At 37.5% G+C, this 26,890-nt stretch overlaps 1 protein-coding gene across 1 annotated transcript in view; it reads left to right on the forward strand.

The window, feature by feature from the left end:
* prrx1b (paired related homeobox 1b) overlaps positions 1-15,699 on the forward strand; it is a 32,325-nt gene extending 16,626 nt beyond the window's left edge. Inside the window, exons 3-4 of the mRNA XM_077584389.1 lie at positions 9,708-9,889; positions 14,907-15,699. Coding sequence (XP_077440515.1) covers positions 9,708-9,889; positions 14,907-15,039 — 315 coding nt within the window. The 3' untranslated portion in view covers positions 15,040-15,699. The remainder of the gene's footprint in view (positions 1-9,707; positions 9,890-14,906) is intronic.
* Positions 15,700-26,890: the final 11,191 nt, after the last annotated feature.

Consider the following 26,890-nt stretch of genomic DNA (forward strand, 5'->3'; position numbering starts at 1 on the left):
AGACATATGTAATTTTTTTATTGAAATCAATCGCATGACTTTAATAATAAACTCACAATTAATCGCACATTTTATGTATTTTCTAAATTTAAAATAAAATAAAATCTAGTTTGTTATACCCTTGTTTACATAAAAGTGGAAAAATGTTAGCCTAATACAAACACGGTTGTATATTTTAGTTAATTGATACAGTAAATTCATAGAAATTCATAAAGTTATTTGAAGTTAAAATTAAAAAGATGTACTGTACTCTAAAAAGAGTGTGAGACATTGATATGTGTTGAGATCTTTTTTTTGCCAGTAGATGGCAGAAGCGTTTATATATATATGTATGTATGTTTATATGTATATATGTGTGTATGTATATATGTGTATATGTGTATATATATATATATATATATATATATATTAATATGTGTGTGTGTATATGTATATACATATATATATGTGTATATGTCTTTATGTAAATGTGTGTATGTATATATGTGTTTGTGTATATATGTGTGTGTATATTTATATATGTGTGTAAGTGTATATATGTGTGTATATGTATATATGTACATATATATATGTATATATATGTGTGTATATATGTATATATATATATATATATATATGTATATATGTACATATATATGTATATATATGTGTATATATATATATATATATATACATATATATGTGTGTATATATACATACAGTATATGTATATATATATATATATATCTATTTATGTATGTATAGATAGATGGATAGATAGATAGGTGTGTGAGTAAACATATGTAATTTTTTTTATTGAAATCAATCGCATGACTTTAATAATAAACTCACAATTAATCGCACATTTTGTATATTTTCAAAATTTAAAATAAAATAAAATCTAGTTTGTTATACACTTGTTTACATAAAAGTGGAAAAATGTTAGCCTAATACAAATACGGTTGTATCTTTTAGTTAATTGATACAGTAAATTCATAGAAATGCATAAAGTTATTTGAAGTTAAAATTAAAAAGATGTACTGTACTCTAAAAAGAGTGTGACATTGATATGTGTTGAGATCTTTTTTTTGCCAGTAGATGGCAGAAGCGTTTAACGTAAGGCATTGGTGACAGCATTGCATTATTTTAAATTTTGTTTATTATTTTTCTTAAAGCTGCTTAATTTTGATCATGAAGTAACTTGTGAACTGCTACACATTTTTTTAAATTGCGTATTCCAACTTGAACCCATTCCCTACAAATATATGCATTTTCATTATACATTTTACTGCTCAATTGTGTTTAAGTGACTCCTTTGCACAATGTGAAATGCTTTTACGTAAGCGTCATACGGATGCGCATTGTAAAGTGACGCAGCTTTATTGCATACGAACCAAAACATTCATGTGCACTGGCACTACCGAGTGTGTTCCTTTGAAGTAGGGAAGTGGTGGTGGTGCTTCACAGTCCAAATAGCTCCTCCACTCTAACTTTCTGCTCTTTAAACATTGGGTATTTTAGCTGCAGTGCATTACAGTGTATTTCTCATGGGTGATTTAGACGTGGAGGTGTCTGCTGCGTGACGACTGGAATTCCCCCAGTATAGGCTTTCCAAATAAGGGGCAGTCGTTAATCGAGGCTTTAAATAAAAGTGCCATTAAATACTCTTTAAATTAATTCAATATTATATATATACAGACGCTCCCCACCTTACGAACGAGTTACGTTCCGGACGATCGTTCGTAAGGTGAATTTGTTCGTAAGTTGCTTCAGTGCTATATTTTGTATTATAATTTATGTTTAAAGCCTATATAAGTATATTGAAGGTTTATATAAGTATGTTTAAGGCTTGTACAAGTAACCTGCATTGGTTTGTACTGAAAAAAACTTTTAATAAAATGGAGAGAATACGTACAGTACTGTACTGTACTACGTATGTTAGAGAGAGAGAGCGAGAGACATACACAGTATGTACATGTACGTAATAAGATAAATAAAATGAAGTTTAACTTACTTTTGGAAGATGTACTCGATGCTTAAGGAGATGATGGAGGAGGAGGAAGAGGAGGATTTTATATCATGAGAGATTCTTCGTCGTCGTTGGAATCGGCTTCAAAAGTTATTTCCTGCTTCATGGGGACCGGCGTTTCTTCCTCCTCCTCCTCGACACGTTGCCCAGCCTCCAATGAGCTCTCACAACGCCAATCGTCGGTATTAGCGGCGGAAAGAAGCACTACGCGCAATACAAAATCTAACTTACAGCATTTCTTTCCGAACATTTTTCGACATACTGTACGCGCAGAAATGTTCGTATGTACCGTTGTTCGTAACTCGAATGTTCGTAAGTAGGGGAGCGTCTGTATAGTGCCAAAATACATCAATTCTCATAAGAATTGAGATTCTCATTTACTACGATTCAGAATTCATATAAAATGACCCAAAATAGATTTTTATTATTTATATTAGTTTTTAAGTAGGCACATTAGAGAGTAGAAGAAAAAAGTCACGATCAAGTTATGCCAATAAAAGTTGCTTTTGTGCAGTGTAGGAAGAGCGAATGCCAATGAGTAATGTTAAGATGCTTCTCTGTATACATTGCTGAAGCGTTTTTGTATGAATAGACGTTCTTTTGAGTGCTAAAAGTGCTGCGAGGAGCGCAATAATTAGCGTTACTGAGTCAATGGCGCTTTCCATTGTGTGTTAGCTTTGAGCTAGCTACGTTTGGACAATAAGCTAAACAAAGTGTGTTTGCATTTAAAGAAGTACTCAACACTAAATCAACTTTTTTTTTTTGCTGAATTGCATAAACTGGTGTCTATGAATGCTGTCTACATGTCCTGCTCATTATTTTGACATTTTAGTGCATGTTTGTTGAAAGCTTGAATTTGGGGCAAAAACTGTGTGTTTGGCACCATTTTAAAGTTAAACAGTGGGGTAAACACAATTTGGCTGTTTTTCCTCTCATTACATGAGAAGTCAGCTGCTACATTACTTGAAAAGTGTGATGTAGTCGCTCTGCCACCCTCCGGCTCAGTCTTTTACACGCCTCCTTAAACGGCTTCTTAGCAGTTGCTGCTGTCAATCACAGCCAGACTACGCCCAACCCTCTTCCTATACATAGTTCACTGACGTCACGGGATTGCGAGCCTGCCCCTCATGGTGGGGCAACTTTCCAGTGAAGTCAGCTTTGCTTCTATTGAGTTTACACCGAATGTTATTTTGTTATTGACGAATGTCACCCCCAGCTTCCTCTAACGCTACTTGTGTAAGCAAGACGAATTTAGCTCAACACTCTTTGCAGCGGCACACGTTGATACGTTTGGTTAGTGGAATCGATTGGATTACAAACATTTGCTGATACATTCTTGCGTCTTCTGTACTATCGGATTTTATTGGTTGCTATGTGCATTTATCAATTGTGAATTTGAAGTAAAGAATCTCGGGTTATTTTTAAACCAAGTCGCTAATTACCCCAAATGCGCTAGCTCCTAGCACTAGCATGTTACAACAAAAACAACAACAACAACAACATTGTTGATTCATCACTTATATACACTTTAACAACAATTTCAACTTTTGGGCGGCTGGGAAAGGAAAATAAGAGACCTTAAGGAGGATAGTTGGCGAGATCTCAAAATCGAACATCTTGACCACAAATCTATTTTCAGCCAGAGCTAGCCATGGCTAGCGGCTCCCATATATCACGATTGCATTATGGTAAAAGCATCTTTACCAACTTACAATGACACTTACCTTAATCAAAATAGTCAGAACACACTTTGGTAGACTTAATCAGTTGGAAATCCTTTCAATGTATCTTTGTAATTCCGGACACTTATTTGCCATTCACATTCGACATTCCATGGACCGGCACACAATGTGGGGCAAATGACGGCATGTGAATACTATCTAGAAGTTTAATTTTACATTTTTGTTCGCCCAATTTTGCACCCGTGAACGGCACACTTGTGCACTATTGTGAAGCGGTTCGTGAAAATCCGGAATGAATGAACAAATGAATGATCAAAGTAACTTGTAGTTAGCAACACGAGCGCTCCTCAGCATTTGGTTGTGTTGTCTTGCTAGTCGTTTGCCCCACGAAAGACCTGCTGGGTCGATAGGTGGGGGTCGGTGACGTCATGTGAATACTATGTATTCACAACCCAGTGGTCCTCCAGGCAACACCCCTTTTGAGCGCCGATTTCAAATTTTATTGAGGGGTGGCGCAGGAGTCTGATTTCCTGTTGAGTTAACCCTTTAAGTGTGCAGTGCTTGTAATTTTCTTCTTTGTGTGTGTTTAGATTTATAGTTAACCTCAAATGGAGTGTAATAAACGGCTTGATAATGTAACAATAGTTTGAGTTCATGTTGAATGGGGGACTGATTAGAGTGAGGGAACACACTACAGGAAGTGGTAGACCAAGCATATCCTATGAGCAAGGAATTGAGTTGAGCAAATAAATACAAGTAAACAAGTCAATGCTTTAATCGTCCACTCTGTATGGTCAGTGAGAACGGAACAGGGTGAAACAGATACCAGCATTGAACTCTTTCAGGGACTGTTCGCTGTCTGCTAAACTGTACTCAGTCTGCTCAGGGAGGGGAGAATATATATACAGTACTATAAAAGCTATACAATTTATAGCTAGCTACATAGAGTAGTAGTTGTGGTCCATGCAGTGTTTTTTGTGGAAAAAGGCACTTTCCTTACAATTCAAAACTTAATAAATGCAAAAAAAGGTACTTTTCTTACAATTCAAAACTTAATAAATGCAAAAAAAAGGCGCTTTCCTTACAATTCAAAACTTAATAAATGTAAAAAAAAAATAATAATAATACATACATTGTCAATCAAATCATTTTAAATCAAAACATTTTTTGAATTGAAAATCTATTCTCAATTGAATCACAGAAACCAAATATCAGAATCGAATACAATTGTGAGTCAAAGATTGCCATCCCTAATATATATGTGAGAGGTAGAGGGCATCCTGGCTGTTGGGGAAAAAAAACAGTGGAAACTCGGTTCACACCTTTAATTTCTATGTTTGTAAATCATAATGTTTGAATGTTTGACACTTTCAGTTTCTCAATGTAATCAATATAACTGCATTTAATTCCTTCCTGCTCCAGAACAAAGTTACAATACAGTGGTCCCTCGCTACTTTGCGGTTCATTTATTGCAGATTCACTATAATTAGGGATTTGTACTGTATTTGGGTCCAAAATGTATACAATATGAGGTTTATCTTGGGTTGTACCTCGCTATTTCGTGGGTTTTTCATAGATTATTACCACCCCACCCCTCCTGGATTTACTGTATATTTTATTTATGCTGCTATTTTTCTCATTATATTTACAAAGTTAACAAGTGTTTTTAATGAAATAACATGAGGTGTTTGCTAGCAAATTACTGTAATGTGTCTTAGCCTTTTCACATTCATAACCTCCACTCTATAAAGGATTCATGGCGTTAGTAGGTGCAGCTTAAAATAAAGGCCTTTCCATGAACACATTATAATCATTTGATAATTTATTGTAAATTAATACAAAGAAAGCAGTCTTAACTTGAAGAATCTTTGTGCTGTTTGTCACTTTTTTACTCACGACTGCCACCTCTGGCCCAAAGTGTAACTGCAACATCTGTGCCAGGCTCGTTCATGGTGCGCATGCGAGTACGTGCACGATCTTTAACTCTTTGACTGCCAGACGTTTTCAGAAAAGGGATGCCGTCAGTGCCAGCAGATTTAAGCATTTTGACTGATCTTTCAAGGTGCACAGAAAATTTTGTGTTTGGACTATGGAACACACACACACATACTACCAAATGAAAGATTGGACTCTCATTTTTCATCAGAAAAAAAAAGTTTGTTTCTACCTTATTCCGTTTTTCAGTAATCAACAATAGAAAATGGTTAGTTTCACCCAAATGCTCTGTTTTGAAACAAAAAACGGAGAAATCAAGCTTTTTGTGAAACGATATTATTTCATGCACTCTAGTGAATTTGAGACCTTTTTTTCCATGAATGATGCCACAAACACCTAAACAGTGCTTTACTTCTGTAAAACACTACCACCAACAATGAAAAAGTGTTTTTTGATAGCACAATACGTTTATTTACATTCAACAGTGTAACAATTTGACAAAACAATTTGGCAAACTATTTACAAATGTGTGCAACCGTGGTACTATTTACAATTGTGTGGATGTTTCAAATACAGATTTTCTTTTTGTAACACTGCCCTGCGTGCAAGGCGACGCAGCAGGATTTGAACAACAGATTAATTTCACTGCGATGGCCCCTTAGCGTGCAGACGCTACACTTTCTTGCTGGCTTTTTTTTCCGGAGCAAGTAGCAAGTATATACTGCAGTGTGTGTTTGGCCATGTTGCCATCAAGTCTACTCTCAGGATCATGATACGGTGACGTTACAGTGGTGTTACGCCTGGCTTCCTCATGTCCTTCAGTTCCTATACCGGGTGGTTGATCCATCTTATCCGCTCCATTCATGGTGGCATCGTAGTCCATAACCAGTGTCTTCTCCGTGATCAGACTGTACCCACTCCTCCGATGAATATGCATTGGACTCGGGGCACTCTTCGTCGTCCGATTGAACGTCCGCCTGAGCGTGCTCGGTTGTGCTCCGCGTTTTCCGGCGTTAGCATCGCTAGCCGGTGAGGCTTTATGACGTGATCATAGCCGCACGCTTCCAACTTCGGCGTCAACCTCGGAGTCACCATCATCATCATTTTATTTTTTATTTTTTTTGAAAAAAATGCTCAAGCAATGCTTGCAACCGGTCACCATTATGGCTTCCTCAGCCATTGTCCCCTCAACACTCTAGCTCCGCCTCACGTCTTCTACTGACGCCTACCCAATCTTGTCCAGAGAGAGTCATCGCTGCCATCTAGGGGCCAAAAATAGGCATTATACTAACTAGATCTGCTTGATACTTTCAGCACAGCTGGCCAAGGCTTTCCTCCAACCGTTTCCCCCAAAAAAAAAAAAAAGTTGGTGAACGTCTTTTAACGTCTTTGCCGCTCCTCCGTAGGTTTTTACTAAACATCATTTAACGTTTTTGGCAGTAAAAGGGTTAAGCGACAGCCACAGTTGACAAACAAAGTCATGACTTCAAATGACATAAGAAAAACTATGCCCCTCCCCTCCCCAAAGAAACTGTGGAGTGTGAGGGTCCGCACACTCTACTATAAAGGGAAGATAAAAGCTGATAGGTCAGAGTAAAACAGTCAGGGCTTTTCGTACTCATCTAGGCATTGGGAGAGCATGCATGATGTAGACAAAGTTTTTTTTTTTTTTTAACTGCACAATGCAGTTAAGTTAGGACAACTTAAAAATCTCAGAACAATCCTTCAAAAGCTGAGTATAAAAGACGGAGGTGCCTGGACAGCAGGACAAACAATTTTTATTATTGATAAACATGAAGATGGGAAATGTGAATTTTGTAATGAGGTGAAATCAGTCAGATTGGAATGTAAAATATATGAGAATGAGAGTAGTACTTTAAACATAATGAATAGAAGAGTGGTATTTGATAGCAGATGATAAACAATATTGATAGCTGATTTGAGCTCAATAGCATTGTAAGGGAAGACATGCTCCACATGGCGATTATGCTGTCTGGCCAGATATTTAAATAACTGATTATATATACAATTCTTCATTATGATGGTAAAAAATGTTTTGTTAAAAAATCTGTCAAATATAAAATTAATAAAAGGGATGAATGCAAAACAAGTCTGTTACAACTGCAAGAATAATTGATATCTAACATTAACAAATACAAACTTCTTGTTATTTGCATTGTACCGCTTGGCATGCTGGGAATAGAAGGATCCTTTGTCGATAAATTTTTGCGCATGCGCGGTTGGTTGTATGGCAGAAAATAATATCGGGCTCAGCCGCGCTGTATAGATGCGATGTACAACAATAAGCTTAACGGGCAAAATCACCAGTATTTAAGCACTTTAACCGCCGAGGGATGGGTACGGTGATTACAGAGACGCATAATATATGTATTGGCGACAAAATTACAATTATTCAAAGCCCATATGATATGTGCGATGATGATAAATGTTATAAAACATAAAAAAAATAAATAAATCCAACCCACCTGTTTCCTGGCCACACAGACATCTGCTTTGGGGACATTTACTCTAATTTAATACAAAGCTGGGTAATTATTCTTCATTGATAAATGTCCTTTGCGGTGCCGAAGGTGCATCACATTACAGTAAATTAGTGAAAGTACGTCACCAAAACCAACCCCACTCCCCCCCGAACACACTCAACAATTATTTGTTCTATGCGGGAATTATGTCAACAAGCACCACACCTTATTCTTGATTTATTTTTGGAAATGCAGTGACTTTAGTACAGTATCAATAGTCCCGTGGTGTGAGAATTTCAATGGCATTTAGTCTCTGGTGAACAACTGAATATTAGAGCTTTTGAATTATTCTCTATAACAATTATTCTTTTCAAATCCGGTCTGGGAGAAACAGGCAGTCATGTTGCGTAGCATTGTACCACTGTTAATGCAGCTGTCAGGATAGAACTTACAACTAGGATACTGCATACACGAGTGAGGCTGGCAGATATCAAAACACGGATGCAGAATGTAATATGTATTCGGATAAGATGAACAAGATGTGCACACTCAAGTATAAAATTACGCACAAAAAATTATTTTTGTCTCATTTATCCATAACACAATTCTGACACTCGTTGCCTTTTGATGCTCCGTTCGTAACGCTGGACGGCTTTTTCCTTTAGCCTTCATGTTTAGTGATCCAGGATAGCCCATTTCAAGGCGAGGAACAAGTTAGGGTGGCTGTCGATCGTGCTTTGGAACACCTGAATGAGATCGCAAGAACAATATGAGTCAGCGGATTTTATACTGCACAAAATCAATTTATTATTTTTTAAAATCCTCTCCAAATAACTAATATATAGTCACAAGTACTTACCGGTAATAAAGTGAGCCTCACAAACCCGACAGCATCAGCCGGAATCTAGGCTTTGAGGGTCAAGTTATACCCTCCTGATGGCTCGCAGCCATTTCTTTCTTTTTCCGCGGCCCCTTTCGGTGGGAATGCGATAAAACTTTGTATCAGCCCCCCGACGGGCCGTACAATTTTTGGCACAACAACAATGAATCATCCACCTCTTAATCCTCCTCCAAATGTGCAAAACCATCGAACTACATGTAAAACACGCTGTTTCTTGCCACTCAGTTCCCGATTCTTCCTGTGATGCAACGCGCAAAACTCTTATCCTGGTCATTTTTATTCTGGTAAATGACTTGGGCAACATACGAGCACTCAGCAATCAGTTCTTTTTTTGTCTGACAAAAACTTGAGCTGCTCAATTGGCTATTGGTCCGGTTGACGTCACAGTCACCGAAGTCTGTAGCTCAGCCAAACTTTGTGTTGGCCACACACTTATAAGGATTTGTGATTGTAAATATTGAATAATTATGACCATTTCACAAGCAAATATGGGACAACATATCTCTTATCCATGCGAAGGTATTATTGTTCTTTTGCTGACTTTGATTAGAAATGAGGACGAATGCTCCCATTAGACCTGATTATTAGTATGCAAGTACAGAAAGATCATTGCAGCACAATACTGAATAATGTAAATTGAAGATATTTCTCTTTGTAAGGTGGATTATAAAAAAAGTGTTTAATTTTTCTCTTCGCAGGTTTGGTTTCAAAATAGGCGAGCAAAGTTTCGTCGGAATGAGCGTGCTATGCTGGCCAGCAAGAATGCTTCACTCCTGAAATCCTACTCTGGAGAGGTTATGGCAGTGGAGCAGCCAATTGTCCCGCGCCCTGCACCACGCCCAAATGATTATCTTTCCTGGGGTGGCACTGCTCCATACAGGTTGGTGTCACATTGACCCCCCGCCATTATCAAAGAAATTTAAATCAATTTCTAGTATACTTTGTGATGAGTGCAACTGTAGTAATTTCAGAACGTCTGTTTTAAAATCAAATCATGTAAATATGCAACCAGTTAAAAACGAAAAAGCAATGTTGGCAGTCAAATACACTCTGTTAAGTTTATGAATTTAGTGCACAATGTTTTTTATTTATACAAGGATTGTAACACAAAGCGTGTTGCAGATTAGAATCACCCCAGCTAGGCCCCACTTCCCGCAAAATCAGACAAGATTGTGGTTATATGTACTCCACCCCCTTCTCAGACACACACGCACGCTATAAGAAATTTAATCTGAAGGGCATATTAGAATATAGGGGTGAGTTCGGGGGTCCGCTTCATAAAGCAGGTATAGTGAAAAATCGTAGTCTTGCAATTAATTAAGGAAGCAAATATTAATGCAATTTTAGATGGAAAACAGCAAAGAAACGCTAGTTTATCAAGAATTACAAAAGTAAACTCATACGATGTCATCACACAGCAGTCGCTTCCTGGTCTTCTTCTTCCTTTAAATTACTAGTGGATCACATCTTTATGGTGTATATCGCCACCTACAGCGGCGGAGTCCCCTCTCAATATTCGCAAAAGAAGAAGAGTTGAAAATGGGGATAAGTCACATGTCCGTTTTGCTCATTTTCAGTAAATTCCCTTAAAAAATTCGAAACAATTGGATGGAAACCCCACTAGTGACGAGGAGGGATAAATTTAGCGTTTATCCGTCAACTCTCTGCCCAAGAGCATTGACACTCACTTTGATGAAAAGGACATGATATACATGCGTGAGGTGGACAGGTTGGATAATATTAACATTGCCGTTGAAGTGAAGCACTCCTGGCTTTATTTTTCAACTCGGCAACGCTGCTACGTGGAATTACCACCCCCTCTCTTATACCATTGAGTGCTTTCAAATCTGATCATACAAAGGCTTTGCAAGTTTGTACAATACGGATTCATTTTCCCTTTATGTGTGGTCAAAATGGCATCAAAGTTAGCAGTTCCACGCAAGTAAGTCTTTGCAGTGTTAGCAATTTATCATCTGCTAATTTGGCCGCCGTCACCGTCATTTATGCTAGTTATTTATTTATTAATAGTCTTCTTTATGGTGTTGGTTAGTTATTAAATTCAACTGTATCTATTATTATATATATTGTATTATATCTATTAAACCGTAGCAGTACAAATGAACGAAACAGATTATTTTCCCACATTTTGCGCGTGGTAACAGCATCTGATTCAGCCACCATGTACAAAGTGCCCGATCACGTCTTTTGCCTTTATTTAATAACAATACAATCAAGCTACATCTACACGAATAACTGATTCACTAATTGACACGTCTGATATGAAGTGATCTTTACACAAGCAATGAGTAGGATCCCAAATCCTCATCTTGTTGTTCACCCTTTTTATTACTGCTGTGATCCATTGGCTACGCATTGGTTCCTCTTTTAGTAGCCTGGAGAATGCTCAATCCTTTTTTTGTTTCTTCTCGTTGTGCCAGCCGTTCCACAACAGCTGTCAATCATTGATAAAGTGTCTTGTTTGCCGTTTACTCAAAGTGACGAACGCGTTTTCTATGCTGCCAAAATGACTGCGCTAACGCCCAAATTGGGACGTGTGACATCAACGTCCGAATCTCTATTAGTTCGAGAAAGGGTTCAGTTCTTGAAGCTTCACGTGCACACGAAACCACCTTCAAGCCTCGACACACACTTCACCCCCTCATTACTCAATACAGGCTTAGCAGACTCTGTACATCTTGTAACATTACTAGTAAAAATGTATTTTAGTGATGTTCTTAATGTGTGGAAGAAAAGTCAGCTCAGAGGCTAAAATTATGCCTAAGTTTTTCCTTTGAGTGGATGGTTAAAAGACTAAAAAAGGGGAAAAAAACAAACAAACAAATATCCTAAAACAATGGACCTAAAATAAAACCCTGGGGCACACAACATATAATTTTTATGGACCCTCGAGCAGCAGGTATCTAAATTTACCATAAAAACCTTTTTGTGAGGTAGTATGTGAACCATTGTTGAACAGCATCTGAGAGGCCAATGTGTCCCAACGCCTTCTGAAACCAGGCCAAATCTAAACCGTCAAACATTTTTGACATCTTTATGCAGTTGAAAGTACGACCAAAATACTTTAGACTGTTTTGTACTCAATAAAATTTAAAACAGTTGTGCCGGTACATTGGGAAATCAGGCCAAGTATATATCACTGTAGCATTTTTAATCAAACAGGCCTGTAATAAGGTGAATGGCATTTCTATAGTGTTTTTTATACTCACTAAATTCACTTAGTTATAAGCGCAAGAGAAAATATGAAACAAAATACCTTAACTTCCACTGGTAGACGTAGTTCTATGCCTTTTGTTTTTGTCTAATTGTATCCTGGTGGACTGAAGGAAAAACAATCTGATGTCTTGTAATCAACACTTTGCTTGCCATGTTTTGGCTAATTAAGGATTTTCTACACTGTAAAAGATAGACATTGAAATACCATCCATCCATCCATTTTCTTGACCGCTTTTCCTCACAAGGGTCGCGGGGGTACTGGAGCCTATCCCAGCTGGCTTCGGGCAGTAGGCAGGGTACACCCTGAACTGGTTGCCAGCCAATCACAGGGCACACAGAGACAAACAACCATACTCACAATCACACCTATGGACAATTTGGAGTGTTCGATTAACCTGCCATGCATGTCTTTGGAATGTGGGAGGAAACCGGAGTACCCGGTGAAAACCCACGCAAGCACGGGGAGAACATGCAAACTCCACCCAGGAAGGCCGAAGCCCGGACTCGATCTCACGTCCTCAGCACTGGGAGGCGGACGTGCTAACCAGTCAGCCACCGTGCTGCCTGACATTGAAATACATTTAACATAATATTAAATATAAAATAATATAATTAATATGATTTATTTATATCGCTCTCAATGTTATGTTTAGTAACAGCTGCACATAGCAGTCATATGATTCCAGTAAAGAAACAAAAAACAATTTTGTGGTCAATTTGCATCTTGATTTTCTATACTGCATCTATAGTGTTTCTTTACATAAAAAGTAATTTAAATCATCATTGCAACAAGATCTTTCTAGTCACTGTCTCCTATCAGTCTTCAAAGTCTTCCCAGATTATGTTACATTGTCATGATTTACTATGATCGTCCAAGTTGGTATAAAATGGCAAACCCAGCATCATGAAATCAACACAGCAATCTTTTAAATCAAAGCTGGGCTACAAGATTGATGTAGCAGCAATAAAAAGCAGCAATAAGAAGCGCAACACACCAATGGGACGTTAAGGCATTTAATGTTATTGTTAATTATACTGGTATTGAGTGCTGGATGTGGGACGAGTGAGAGTGCCACAGAAAATGTTGTCCCCAGAAAAGTATGCCTTCACTTTATTCATCAAGTTTTTGTCTCACTGTCCTAAATAAAATGTGCTTGCTCATACATTTCTGTTTGGTTTTATTGTTGCTTTGACACAAATACCTTTTTTTGAAAACTTTAAACTTAGAAATCAAATTCAAAAAGCCAAATATTACAATATTCACTGTAAAAAATAATAATTTTAAACAAATTTTCCGGCAGTTGGGGCACCAGAAAAATACTGTGTAACAACAGAACATTACTTTCTCGTAAAAACAGTTTTTTCCCCCCATAATTAAATTATTCTTAACTGTAATTTTAACCTGCGATTGGTTGGCAACCATTTAGGGTGTACCCCGCCATCTGCCGAACCCAGTTGGGATAGGCTGCAGCGCCCCCCGCCACCCTTGTGAGGACAAGCGGTTTAGAAAATGGATGTATGTATGTAAGTGTTACAAAATTGTATGTAATATAACAGTATATAACAACACAATTTGGTGATTAATCTTTGAAAATATGGCCAATAACTGTTGAAAAACTAGATATTGGGTTTAAAATTACAACAGTTTATTGTTAGGGTAATTAATTTATATAGCATATTTCCACCTTACGAGGCTCTCAAATTGCTTTACATTTTGACTAGTCATTTACCTTCTGATGACACAGTATTAGGAGTTCATTATTTTGCTCAAGGATATTTCCATATGTTCACCAAGGGGATCAAACCCACAATCTCAGAGATACCAAAGGACCACTTGACCACTGATCCACGCTGCCACTGTTGTTTATAATTTTAGATCTCATGAAATGTATACTTGGTAGTGCTGATGTCTCAGCAATGGCAGCATCCATAAGTCCAATTGTTTGCTTTGCGTAATATTCACCCTCTCAAGCTTTCCAATTTACCTATATCTCATTAGATGTCCTTTCAAAATAAATGTTAATACAATGAATGCTGCCATCTAGGTCATTACAGAAATTATAGTTATTTTCACTTTAAAAAATGTGTAAATTCACAAAAAAATTATGGTAAAATGACAAATTTTTACTGTTAATTTCTCAGTAAATATTTCATGTTTTTAGTGTTTTAAAGTTGAATTTTACATTTTATTCCATTAAATAACAGACAAATATTTGTGAAATTACGATACATTTGTGAATGTATTTTAACAATGAGTTTTTTTTTGTAAAAGTCAAAGTTAGCAATTTATTAATCACAAAAAATTATCACATTAATCACGTATTAACGCAAATTAATCACACTATTAATTTTGACCGCAGATGATCCTTTAGCTGACAGCGGATGGTGACGTTAAAGTTGTGTTTGAGCAATAAACATAACTACATGCATTAAAGTAAAGCATTTCATAAATGTTTGCATTTGACATTCAGAATATTTGTTCATGTCAAACTATAACTATCTTGTGTAAACGGGCCCTCAAGGTGTTTAACGGTCGTATTGGGTAAAAATATTGTTTACATGATTTTCTTGATACAGTTTGGGTTCCTCTTCTGGACTGGGGAGCTCGTAACAGATGGCTAAAGCTTTTCCACCCTTTGTTTCCCTTGGCTTTATTCTCTCAGTGCCATGGCCACCTACCCACCGACGTGCTCCAACACTAACACATCCCAGGGAATGAATATGGCTAACAGCATTGCCAACCTGCGGCTTAAAGCGAAGGAGTACAGCTTGAACCAAGTTCCCACAGTCAACTAAAAGGAGAAGTACAGCCGTCTAGATGAAGGGACCTTGGAAACCACTGGACCCCCACAGACAAATATCGTCTTGAGCTTCATCCCACATAACCCCGGATCATGAGGTTTCTGCTTTAAAATGCAAAATGTTGGACACCAAGTGATGCAAAAATGTTTCACTACAAGACTTTCGCTGTTTATACTAAAGACATCTAGACTGGGTGTTGTAATCAAATATTTGTGTATTTGTGTAGTTTTGTTTTTGTGACTGATATGGAAGCTTTTTTTCCCCTGTTGGTTGTGTTGTGTTATCAGAGACACAGAAGAAAGAGACTCAATATGTGGAATACCCTTCGTCCACTTTGGCTGAGGTAGACAAAATCGCACACCCTAATCTGGGTCAATATTTTATTTTTCTGTACTTCTTAAAATCTATACTCCATGTTAAACATGGGATGAGCGAGATCCATGGTTCCAACTAGATTATTATTTTAGCATTTTCCTATCCATATTATACCAATGTCAACCAAATGTTTTCAACTATTTTTTATTTTCTATGTAAGTATTGAAGGTATAGGAGAGGCTATTGCATTTTCCAGCAGATCATTTTGATGTTCTGTGATATCATTTACTTGTAACAGAAAAAATGTATATTGATTAATAAAATGCATTTCAAGCAATACATTGCACAGTCTACAATTCAGTAGGTCCAATAACTAATTAGATGCAATTAGAGAATGTTTTAAATGTTTTCAATACTTCTTAAAAGGAACCCCGACTGCAATGACAAGTTTGCTCATAAATAACAATGGCGGCGTACGCCCAAAATAAAGTTTCTACAAAATGTATTAAACTGGAAATATTTGAAAAATTAATCTCATAGTTTTGTAAGTACCAACCAAATAAATAATATAGAGCAAACTTGTCATTACAGTCGGGGTTCCTTTGAAAAACAAAACAAAAAAACTTTCAAATAAGTGTTAGAAAATATATGACTGCAGACATACAGTCCAATAAATTGTTCCCATTTAACTATAGAACTAACTATAAGAAATAAGTATGTTTATAGTCGGGATTGTTTAAAGAGCAACATGATCTTGGACCCCTTGCAAAACCCATTAGAACAAAATTTACAACTTCAATTCTGCCTCAGAGAAAAACCTCAATGCTTTGTGTTTTCTTTCCATATTATTTCAATAACCATACCAATTCATTGAAGAAAATGTGATATTTATGAGCTTCTTTCGATGAAGTGATTTGAACTGTTGAGTTGGCATACATGCTTCTCCCTGGCCCCTAATAAGCTGTTCTTGTACGGCGTACGTCAACTGGAAAAGCGGGTCTCCAAGAATTGCTGTAGAATTGGGGTGGGTGGGGATTGATGAAGGCACTGCCTATCGTATGTTAAATGTATATGTATATAAATTTTTTGATATAGAAAAAACACGAGGAGTCGTGTACTTTTTAAAATATACGAATATATTTACCATACCAAACTTTAAAAAAAAAAAATCTTTCTGCATCTCGACTGAAAGAACTGTCTCATGTGTTGAGTGTAAAAAGAAAAGGGGAGGAACTACTGGGTAAAAAAAAAAAGTTTCACTGATTTTGACCAAAGTAAACTTTTTGACGTGCTACTTAATATAATCTAAAAAAGACATAATTATATGTTATTGGGATTCTTATTCTTACTTATTATTATATTCTCCTCACTTTTTTGCATTGCAATAACTTCCACATAATACATCCGAATTCACGCCATCTTGGGAATATATCGTCTGATTCCACATTACCTACAGTATTGACACAATTTAATGATAAATATCAACTTTTCCCCATTAATTTTCAATGGGACTGACATTGAACTTTCCACGCCCACGTCCATATACAGTATACAACTTCTCATTACCTGCTCTCTGATACTGCTCAGTGGCACATTTGGTAAAGTGCAGTGTCCAGTAACCACAAGGTTGTGGGTTTGAATTCCACCTCCGACTGTACATTGTATCCATCCATCTATCCATTTTCTTACCCGCTCATCCTCACATGGGTCGTAGTGGGCGCTGGAGCCAATTCCAGCTGGCTTCGGGCAGTAGGCGGGGTACACCCTGAAGTGGTTTGCCAGCCAATCGCAGGGCACACAAAGACGAACAACCATCCACCCTCACGATCACACCTATAGACAATTTGGAGTGTTCAATTAACCTGCCATGCATGTCCTTGGAATGTGGGAGGAAACCGGAGTACCCGGAGAAAACCTACGCAGGCACGGGGAGAACATGCAAACTCCACCCAGGAAGGCCAAAGCCCGGACTCAATCTCACATCCTCTGCACTGGGAGGCGGACGTGCTAACCAGTCACCCACCAGCGGCACAATGGCTGACTGGTTAGCACGTCTGCCTCCCAGCATTGCAAATATATCCATGGCAATTATGCTAAGGGATATACATGTATAACAACTGACTATCATATCAGGAACTGCATTATAATTTCACTGAAATGACTAAATGCATTTTAGTTTTGCGATCAGATGACACTTTTCAAAATAAATACGCCATTAGCCATGAATTTGAACAAGTCACGTTAGGTCAGTGCTTAGAGCAAGTGTTTCCCACCATGTAGAACCTGGGTTCAAACCCCACTTGGACTACATTTTAGTACATTCGATGGTTCGATACCAACTTACTATCATGTTAGGAAATGGATTATAATTTGTCTGAAATGATTAAATCCCACTTTAGACAGATTGCGGTTCAAGTTTTGTTTTTATTCATTTTTCATTTAACTACAATTAAACATTTGTAACCTTCACATAATTTTTTTGTCAATTTCTTTCATAAGCATTCAGTTTAGCATTCAGCATTCCCACGCAATCACTGCAGAAATAACACTTAGTCTAGTTCTCTGTGTTTATTGATTTAATCATTATTTACATTTTGGTAGTTCACTGCAATGATTTATTTGACTAGGCTAACTTGATTGAGATTTTTGAGATCTTTGAACTGATCAGCGTATTGTCATAATAATATGGCGGTTCACTGATGTAGCTTCAACATTTATCCCATCTTGCATGCCACATTAAAAAAAGGATATTCCTGTTTTCTTTTGAGTTGTTTTCTTTTCTGCTCTTAGTTGTTTTGCTGATCACTGATCCCTGACTGTGGTATGTCCAGTGTCAGACCCTGTCCCCCACTCCCCTGCCAGGCGCCTGGTCTCACCTTTCATGGCCAGAGCCGGGGCTGACCTGAAGTGATTCCAGATGTGGAAATCTTTTTAACCTAAACCCCATCACCGGCTCCCTCCTAACCCCCGCACTCTTCACCCTCTCACTTCTTCTCCTCCCCCTCTTCACCCCAGGCCCTGGCCAGCCACTCCATCAGGTATGACAGCATTCCCCGAGTCTCTCCTTGCCTGAGCACATGACATACAATGCAGCAAGCCCACTCTTGGCACCAATTCTGCCCTCACCCACCCACTCCAGTCTTCAACAGCACATCTGGAGCTCATTACAGAGGAGACAGTATGAGTGAGGGAGGGGTGGAGAGTCTGCATGCAGAATGTGCATGTGCAACAAAGCGAAAAGGAACATTTCTTAACTCTTCTTTTTGAAACATTTTCCTTTTTCCCTTTTTCAAATTTATTTTCTTTCTCCTTAACGCCATTTAAACATTTGCAGTGATCTTTGTCTCGCCATCATTGTCCATGATCACAAATACTTCTACTACAAATAAAGTCAGAGAGCATTTGGGATTGAGTTCAGTACAAGAAATAGGCTGAAAAACTGCACAGCTGTTAACAGTGTGTGGTTGGGGTGAACAACCAAAAGAATTCTTTGAGATGTGCAGTTTCCACGCAAAGTCAAGCTGGCTATGAGCGGTTGGATGATTTGTGTGAAAATGCAAACACACTTTTTAAAAGATGGTAAAATCCCTGGTGTCCTGTAAAAGAAATAGAACTAATCTCAATTTATCAATCAATAATGACCACCCAACTGTCTATTGCTCAAAAACTGTGAAAGGTTAGATGTTTTTCCATTGAAAACTGGTCCCCTTTTTGGTGTGTTTGAATGAAAACATGCAGAATTGCAACTGTAGGGGTCAAATTTACTGAAATATAAAAGTCATTATATTTTTTTTTACGGAAAAGTATTAGGGCCAGTTAAGAAAAAAAGGTTGGCAGGATTGTGACTTTATTCTCAGAATTCTGAGAGTTAAGTCAGAATTCTGACTTTATTTCACAATTCTCACTTTAAAGTCAGAATTCTGACTTACCTCTCAGAATTCTGACTTTCTGATTTCTCCCCGCAATTCATAGCTCTACATCACAAAGTAAGAATTCTAACTTTAAAGTGAGAATTCTGATATTAAAGTGTTAAAGTCAGAACTGTGAGCTGAAAGTCTCACAGACTTTAAAGTCAGAATTCGGAGAATAAAGTCAGAATTCGGAGAATAAAGTCAGAATTCTCACTTTAAAGTTAGAATTCTGAGAATATAGTGAGAACCCTGCCAACCCTGTTTTTCTCTTCACTGGCCCTAATCCTCTGAAATCCTTTAAAGTCCCTAAACTGGAAAAAAAAGAATTTTTTTTTTTAATTCTCTTCTTAGCACAATAAATCATAGTAAAACCATTGTTGCATAGAGATAATTGTTAATGTTCCAGAATGTCCTCGAAATCCATTATTGTTGTACAGGAGAATTCAAAGTATATTCTCTCCAGTTTTTTTGTTGTTGGCCAAAACTATTTTTTGTGAAGATGATGATGCAGAGGATGTTCAAAAAAGTCACATGCTCCATTTTCCCATGCACTGGTGACAAAGATCGTTTTTGACTTGTTCTGGAAGTAACTTAATGATGGTATGACAAATGCGTCTGGTTTAGCTTAAGTGGATGCTATAACCATCCTAGTCCTTGGTGAATTAGCATTTCAATTCTCAGCACTGCGGAGGTCCAGTTAGGGCAGCAACCAAACCAACAATTATGGCAACAAACATGATGCGAGCTCTGAGGAATCGTCTATTTATAATTACTGTATTGAGTTCATATTCCTTCTTAGCATGTGACCTTTTGAAGTATTTGGAGTTTTTGTGTTTTGTTTAAAAAATTTCTGCCTTTTTCTAACCTGGGAGAGCGGCAAGAGCAAAGACACAGACTGTCTACAGGCAGAGTTAGGGTATTTTTACACAAAATAGTCTAGCTGCCTATTAAAATGCCTCTTTCGTGACTGAGTGAGTGCAGTGGAGGAAGGGAGCCGTACCATCAACCCGCACTGAAAAACGTGACTTAAGTAAATTAAGGAAGCGCTCGAATGAGGTTGCTAGTTCAATAGTAAAAGGTGATTGTAACTGTGTTTGTATGTATGTAAACTATGCAACATTTTCCACTGCCACTACTATAGTATAACTGTGTGTGAGGTTTTATTTTACAGGTCTGACTGGCATTCACTTACCAGACTGTGTTATCCAATTATCAGCAGTCTGCCTCCCACTGCTGGACCTCATGTGTCTGCGCAGCTGACGAATCGGGCTGCTTCAAACAGACGCCTCTTCCCTTTAATTAATAATCCAAAAATTATTACTTCCTCTGATATAAACAATTAATAAAATTTATATCGTCATTAAATTGTACCCTAAAATTATCCACATCAGGCATGAATAATTGAGACTTGCTGCTGGACATATGAGGTCCTGGATTAAACAGAATTGTCAAAATTTACAGTTATTGCAATATGATATGTAAACAACAAATAAAGTACATAAAAAAAATATATATATAAAATATGGCAACTCACATTAAAAAAACACTGAAAACATTCAAATGTGAGCATAATTTCATGATTTTGAGAGCGTTTTGGGTTTATGGCATCAGACATTGAAAGTAAAACTAGATCCAGTGATTTCAGAAAAACAGAAATAACGGGCTTTAATCTTTGCAAATGTACATTTGTGAATATAGAACATAGCAAAAAATATAATATTCATTTAATTTTTTCTTTTTTCAAGTTATCAAGACACTGAAGGTGCTGACGCAAGGCCCCTCTGAAATCCTAACCCTGCCCACAGCCTGTACAATGAATGAAACACTGCATGCATATGGACTGGACTTTAGATAACCTTGCTGCCTTGGAGATTAACGCGGTTATTAGGTTAATCAATACATAATGTAAAAATTCAAGTCAGTGTTCACAGACGGTGTCAACATTCATCATCCGTCACTAACTTTTCTCTAATAGGTTACATATTGGCCACTTGGAGATCATTTTTGGAGAAACACAACACTGCAGGCTTGGATTATATTGGCCAAATGTGGGCATAGTGGTTTGGGCGTGCATGTGTATATCTGAAGTTACAAAGTGTGTGTGTGTGTGTGTGTGTGTGTGTGTGTGTGTGTGTGTGTGTGTGTGTGAGAGAGAGAGAGAAAGAGGAGGATAGCGTTATTGCTAGTACTTTTTGATAAGTGCCGAAACTTGAGGTTTGGGGAATGTTTCGTTTCTTCTTTGAAGGCAGTTGAACGTTTCTGTAATCGTTTTGGTTATACTGGGAGTTACGTGTGTGTTCAGCTTAGTAAAAATGGGGGGCGAGATCTGAAATGAATATCACTGTCACATCTCGTGCCAGTGCAAATTCCCCGTCCATAACGAACAATTTGGAGCCAATGCCTGCCATGGAAAATCTGCCTTCAGTTTTCACGTACTGATCTCCAATGTTTACTCTCTTTCACACACACTATGCAAACTTAAACTCACTTCCTTACTCTCATGCACAAACTTTTTGCGTAGGCCTCCTTCCTGGCTTGCATTCAGCTTTTCAGCATTCCCATGCAATTTCTGCAGAAATTGCACTTTGTCTAATTATTATTATTAATTTGTCTAGTGCCAAAGATGATAAACTTTGTTTTGTCTAGATTCAAAAATAATTTGTTTGTGTCAAACCAGTTTTTTAATAGGTTTAATTCTATTTCTACAGTACTCAGAAGCTGCTCCAGATTTTCTCCTGAGTAATATAAAGTTGTTGCATCAACAAATAGAACTTTTAAAAAACTTTACAGACACAGTTTTTCGTCCATTTATTTGCCATACTTCTTATACCATATCTCTCCATTTTCCCCATTAAATTATTGTGATCTATAACATCAAAATATATATTTTTTAACTTTAAAATCCAGCCAATTTTTTTTCGTATATACTGGTAGCAATTTATTCCACAAGCTCCATTACTGCCATAAAGGTGGATCTTTTTTCTCTGACGTCATATTGATGTTCGCTTAAAAGATTATGCTTCGCAATTAAGTTGTCAAGTCTATGTGATAATGTGAGAACGTTTTTTGGAGAACTGTGGTAGTACTGATATTGGTCGGAATAACTTTAGCTGTTTTCATTTCAGATGGGAAATACAAGTTTTGAAGGACAGATTACAAATATTTATGAAAGGTTGCACTATATACAAGCTACTGCCTTCCGGCAGGAGATTCAGGGCCCCAGAACCAGGCTGAACCGCTACAACAGAGGTGGGCAATCTCGGTCCTCGAGGGCCGGAGTCCTGCAGGTTTTAGAGGTTTCTCACTTCCAACACAAGCTGATTCCAATCAGCAGGATTGTTATCAGGCTTATGCAGAGCTTGCTGATGAGCTGATCATATATCAGCTGTGTTGAAGAAGGGCAACATGCAAAACCTGCAGGACTCCGGCCCTCCATGCCCACCTCTGCGCTACAAGAACTCATTCCTGCCGACATCCATCAAATTGCTTAATAACCGACATTAACTAAGTGGTGCAATATATATATATAGGAGTGTGTGTGTATTATTTATTTTAATTATCTCTCTCTATTCTGTTGTTTTTCTTACTGTAAACTACTGCTGCACTTCTTATTTAATTTTGATTTTATCTCTTTCTATTCTGTTGTTTTTTCCTTACTGTAAACTGCAGCTGGACGGAGTCCAGGAAAAAGTTGCAAAATAAAAGTATATCGTATCGTATCGTATTGTATAATACTTTCTTATTAATGCCATATCAATGTTAAAGCAGACAGTGGTGTTTTTATTTTTAAGTGTTTTGGCAACATTTTATATATATATATATAATTTACTGGAAGATAGTGTAGAAGTTGTACTTAATGCATTTAATTATTACATAATTATTTATTGGCTCAGAAATTTATTTCGCTGGTTTACTACCTAAACATTAATAAAGTATGGTTTGTCTTTATAAAACCATTATTTATAATGTTGTTTAATATTCTCCTACTTTCTTGTGTGTTACTCATGTCGTGTTCTATTAGTGCATGGTAACATAATATCTCTGGCTTGTTCTAATAATTACAACTTTATTTTGTATTTCTCATAATTTAGTTCAGCATGTTTTGTTCTTAATAAAAATATGTTTATATATCATTGTTTTCTTTTTATATGCGTTTTCTATCCCATGTCATCCATGGCTTATTCAAGCCTCGACACTTCCTAGTCATTGTTCTTAATGGACATTTTTTTTTAATTGTATAGTGAAATTATGGTTGAGAAAAATAATGTATGCAAGATTAGGGTCTTCCTTTGAGTAGACCTCAGGCCAATTTTGTTTATCAAGATCCATCTTTAAGGCAGCATTGGTACGTTGAGTTCTTAATCGTATTTCTGATGTATATATTATATGTTTTACTTTCTTAGCAGTGTAATTCATGGAAAATTGCAAAAGACATGCAGTTGATCACTTATATCATTTATATGAAGTCCACTTACTATTTTGTAATCAATTTAATTGGTAAATATATTTTACCTATTAATAATGGGGCTGTATCTACTGTTATTCTGCTAGTGATTACAGGAAAAAGACAATTACTATGCATTATATTAATAAAGTCAGTTGTTTTTTGGTGGCCAATCGGGTTTAATAAATCAACATTAAAATAAATCAACATTAAAATCTCCACATAATATATACATTTTTGTAATCGTTCAAATGAATAAGCATATCAGATCATTTCTCTTTAAAAATGTCGACGCAAGATCCTGAAGTTTTTTTATAGGCACAGCTTATCATGATAGGATCTTTCAATATGTATTTCAGCTGTTTAACATTCCATTCATTATGTTGTCGATGGAATATGTCAGATCATCAATCTTGCATCTCCAAATTTTATCCACATATATTGCGACCCCACTTTCTTTCCCGTTCATTCTTAAACTTCCATTTCCATGTAATTAATTTTGTCATTATTATAGTATCTGGTATGGATATTTGTACTATTATTTTTTTCATTATTTAAAACCCCTGGGCGTTATTTGACCATTTTTGGGCTTTTTGTTGGTTCTGACCAAGCCATTTCAAAATAAAATAACGCCCAGGGGTTAATTTTAGTAAAGTTTTTTATAGAGACTTCTGCTATAAAAGTGTATGTTTATTATCCATTTTTATTTTTTTGTTAAATTGATCATTAGTATAATACACTTGCAAAGAGAGTAATGATTGTTTCTATACAAGTGATTGTCTGGGTCAAGGTTATTTAGTGTGCAGCTTGCCGGTTTTGTTGTTCAGGTGTAGCGTTTCACTAGTCTCTCAACTTGCTTTTTGATTGTACTGGACATGTTGCTGTCTTGGTGTGCTAGTATGGGGTTGAATTATAAGTTTGTCATAACGTAAACTGGCAATCTTTCTTCTTTCACATGTTGCTTTCAATTTTGGAAACCACAATCCGCCTGAGTTTGGCCCTCCCAGGTTCAGGTTTCTCTGTATGATGAGCTCGCTCCACCTCAATCTTCTCCTGAACTGTAATTTCTTCTTAAAGATTTTCATGACTTTCCTTCAGTATCTGCCCATGTTTCTCCTGGTGTTTCTTCCATTCCACCTATAACCAATGTATTTCTCCTCGACTGCCTTCTAGATATTCCATTTTGCCATTTAGTAAAGTAGACTGTCATATACCTTATCAATTTCTATTTGTAGTTCTGCAGTGTTCCGTTTAGTTAGAGTCATTTTAATGTCATCAACCTCCTCTGTGAAGTAAATACTGACTTTTACCTGTTGCAGTTCATAATCATTATCAGTTTAACAAAAGCTTTGAATTTTTCTTGATGCTGATTCAAGAGTACAGTGAACAGTTCTTTATGTTGATGCAGCAGTTTGTTTGACTGTCTGAGTTTTACATAATCATCATCCTGCTTTAGTTATGGCGTCTGTTTTGGATGGAGATGAGTTAGCTAGCTCGGTCTTTCACTAGCTCGTGTCTCACCGTCGCTCGGTCTCTCGCTAGGTCATACCGCTCGCCATCTCTCTACCACTCGCTAGCTCGAAGTCTCTCGGTCTCTCTCAAGCTGGTGCCGCCAGTGTGGCCAACTCCCCAGTACGGAAAGTAGCTATTGGCTGTCCTAAAAGTCGCTAGAAGTCACTAAATGATGTCATTGTCTAATTTACATAATTGGCAATTTGCATGTAATGCTGTAGGAGAGAGGAATAAAGTAATTTAAAAAAAAACACACCAGAAAAAAGTTGCTAGTTTTGTCGCTAGTCACTTTTGACAAAAATAAAGAGGCTTTGGGGGAAAAAAAAAATCACCAGATTTAGCGAGAAATTCGCCAAGTTGTTACAAGTTCGCCAGCTCATTCAGCTCACTGTCACTGCTCGCTCATGCAGGTCGCCGTCTCTCGCTAGCTCGTACTGCTCGCAGTCTTTCGCCTGCTCGTGCGCTCGCAGTTTCTCACTAGCTCATGCTGCTCGTCGTCTTTCGGTCTCTTGCATGGGCTTATATTGGACTTTGTTACTAAACCCCACTTGGGCAGTAGGTGGGCGCAACTAAAGCCCAATCCCAAAAACGCCCCTTACCCCTCATCTTGTCCCTCCCCCTTGCGAATGCGCGTTCACGCCAACAAAGGAGTTTCCCAATTCTCCGTAAAATGTAGGGGGAGGGTTAGAGACGAGGGCTGCAGGTCCCTTTTCACGAAGATAGATCCCGACCTCCCTCGGTTCTCCCTGACTACAGTCACGCCTCCTGGGCAACATGACAGGAAGCAATGGCGGAAGTAATGGCAACACCAGGAAATGACAAAACACAAGAGACACGTAAATATAAGTATGCTAATATTCATTGAATGTCATAGTAATGATAGTGGTTTTATCGAATGTTCTATACTTTGGCAGAAATTGGCACAATTGTGTGTTTTGGTAAATGCTCGCTATTGTCGCGTCTGTTACGTCACAACCAGCGTGCAGCTATGGCGGCTCGAGGTAACGACGTAGCGGATTGGATAGCGATAGTACGTTCCCAATTCCTAGATGGATTTTTTTTGTCTTTGCCTCCACAAAGAAGAGGGGGTGGGGCTGTGGGGGGTTGCAGGGTGAAGTGGAAGTAATGGGATTGGGTCCAAGAATGGGCAATAAATGGGCTCTGGCTGGCTGGGCTTCACTCCAAAATATTAAAATTTTGCACAATAACAGCACGGGCAATGGAGCTTACTCCCTGGCCAATAATTCTTTACAATTAAGTGAGATTTTCTTTCTGAAAAAAAAAAAAAATCACACAAAAAAGGAATCAATATTTTCTTGTAAAAGCATTAATAAGTATTATTTGCACAATTAATGGGCCATTTCATACAAGTCTGATAGCACAAGATTAATATTCAAAATTAGAAAGCACTGCACAGCATTCCGAAAAGATATGGGAAAACCCCTTCCCCTTCGAGCCAATTAAAGGAAGTCTGCCAACAAGCAACATTTTGCCACCTTAACAAGGACTTCAGGCTTGAGGTTCATTTGAGGGGGAAAATGAATAATTCTGTTTGAGAGTGAGGGAACACTGACCATTTAGAATGGGGCCCCAGAAGGGAGAAAGCTGGGTTTCCCCATGTGGGTTTTAGCTAGGCCCCATATGAGGCCCAACTTGAGCCCAT

Source organism: Vanacampus margaritifer, chromosome 13 (genome assembly GCF_051991255.1).
Source record: "Vanacampus margaritifer isolate UIUO_Vmar chromosome 13, RoL_Vmar_1.0, whole genome shotgun sequence".
Lineage (NCBI taxonomy): Eukaryota > Metazoa > Chordata > Actinopteri > Syngnathiformes > Syngnathidae > Vanacampus > Vanacampus margaritifer.